At 36.2% G+C, this 1,293-nt stretch overlaps 1 protein-coding gene across 1 annotated transcript in view; it reads right to left on the bottom strand.

Moving 5' to 3' along the window:
- Window positions 1-1,293, bottom strand: part of LOC107301486 (glutamine-dependent NAD(+) synthetase-like) — a gene marked incomplete at its 3' end in the record, with an annotated part of 11,725 nt that overhangs the window by 6,027 nt on the left and 4,405 nt on the right. Inside the window, exon 4 of the mRNA XM_015830703.1 lies at window positions 512-688. Coding sequence (XP_015686189.1) covers window positions 512-688 — 177 coding nt within the window. The remainder of the gene's footprint in view (window positions 1-511; window positions 689-1,293) is intronic.

Genomic DNA, 1,293 nt, shown 5'->3' with positions numbered 1-1,293 from the left:
GCTGTGAATGAAAACGACAAACAAGCCACAATGATTAGGGATGCTTGATTTTTCCACATCCGATGCCTCCAGTGTTAAAATAAAATCATATCCATGGTCGCCATCATCTTCAAAGCTAAGTGGTGATGCAAACAGGACTTCAGCTCTACCCTTTCATTTGAGGCAAATAAATCACTTCAAATTTCCCCAGGCATTTGAAAAACAAGTTTGTATATTTTATCTTGGCTGAGATGAACTTTCATTTATTCAAGTGTGGGGGAAAAAAATACCATAAAAAGTATAGAAGCAGTAGCCAATGCATGAATGATCACTGTAAAGGATCCGAGGCTTCAGCAGGCACAACTACCATTGCAAATCGTATTCACATTATTCCAAACCTTACTTTGAAAAAAGTTTATCCTATCACAATAGCTACAAATATTATGGCTACAAAGAGGACTGTTCAGTCCCATATCTGCATACATCTCTAAACACGGATGGCACCAGAACATAAAAACAGATTAATGCTTACCTGTTCATCTATACACCTGAACTGCCAGGACCAAGCAGAATTGTAAAGGAAAGGTCTCAGATCAAAGCGATTGTCATCGGGACTATAGTTGGCAGCATGATAGGATGGAGTAAGGGTAGTCATTTTATGTCGGTTGATTGAATACATTTGAAAGAAATGCTTAACCTTTGATGCCACCTGGTGAACAAAATGCAGCATGTTGCGGACTCAAAAAAACCCCTAAAAAATCAAAACCCACCACCACCCAGTAGAAACATAACATAGAATTAGTCTATAACTAAGATTCAGAGGTTGCGATCCTACATTTAAGCCTAGCCAATCTTACTGATTGCTTTCAGCCTTATCAACAGGAGCGCTCAAGTTAAAATGGGGTGCCTCCAGAGCTGCAGTAAGGTGAGATGTGCTGGGCAGTTTCCCGAGTCTCACATTGAAACCTGGAATTCTCTTGAATGAAACTGTAGCAATCAGCAATTAAGAGTAGTCTAGAATTGAAAAAGTCATAACCGAGAAGCTATTCAGACATTATCATCAAATCAGGATTTGCCAAATTCAAATATATATTTTGATCTTTCTAATAATAATAATAATAATAATAATAATAATAATAATAATAATAATAATAATAATAATAATAATAATAATAATAATAATAATAATAATAATAATAATAATAATAATAATAATAAAGTTGGAAGGGACCTTGGAGGTCATCGAGTCCAACCCCCTGCTCAGGCAGGAACCCTACACCATTTCAGACAAATGGCTGTACAGTCTCTTCTTAA

Source organism: Protobothrops mucrosquamatus, unplaced genomic scaffold (assembly GCF_001527695.2).
Source record: "Protobothrops mucrosquamatus isolate PMUCROS unplaced genomic scaffold, P.Mucros_1.0 scaffold13419, whole genome shotgun sequence".
Classification (NCBI taxonomy): Eukaryota; Metazoa; Chordata; class Lepidosauria; order Squamata; family Viperidae; genus Protobothrops; species Protobothrops mucrosquamatus.
The sequence above is the reverse complement of the archived record's forward strand: the minus strand, read 5'-3'. Positions and strand labels throughout refer to the sequence as shown.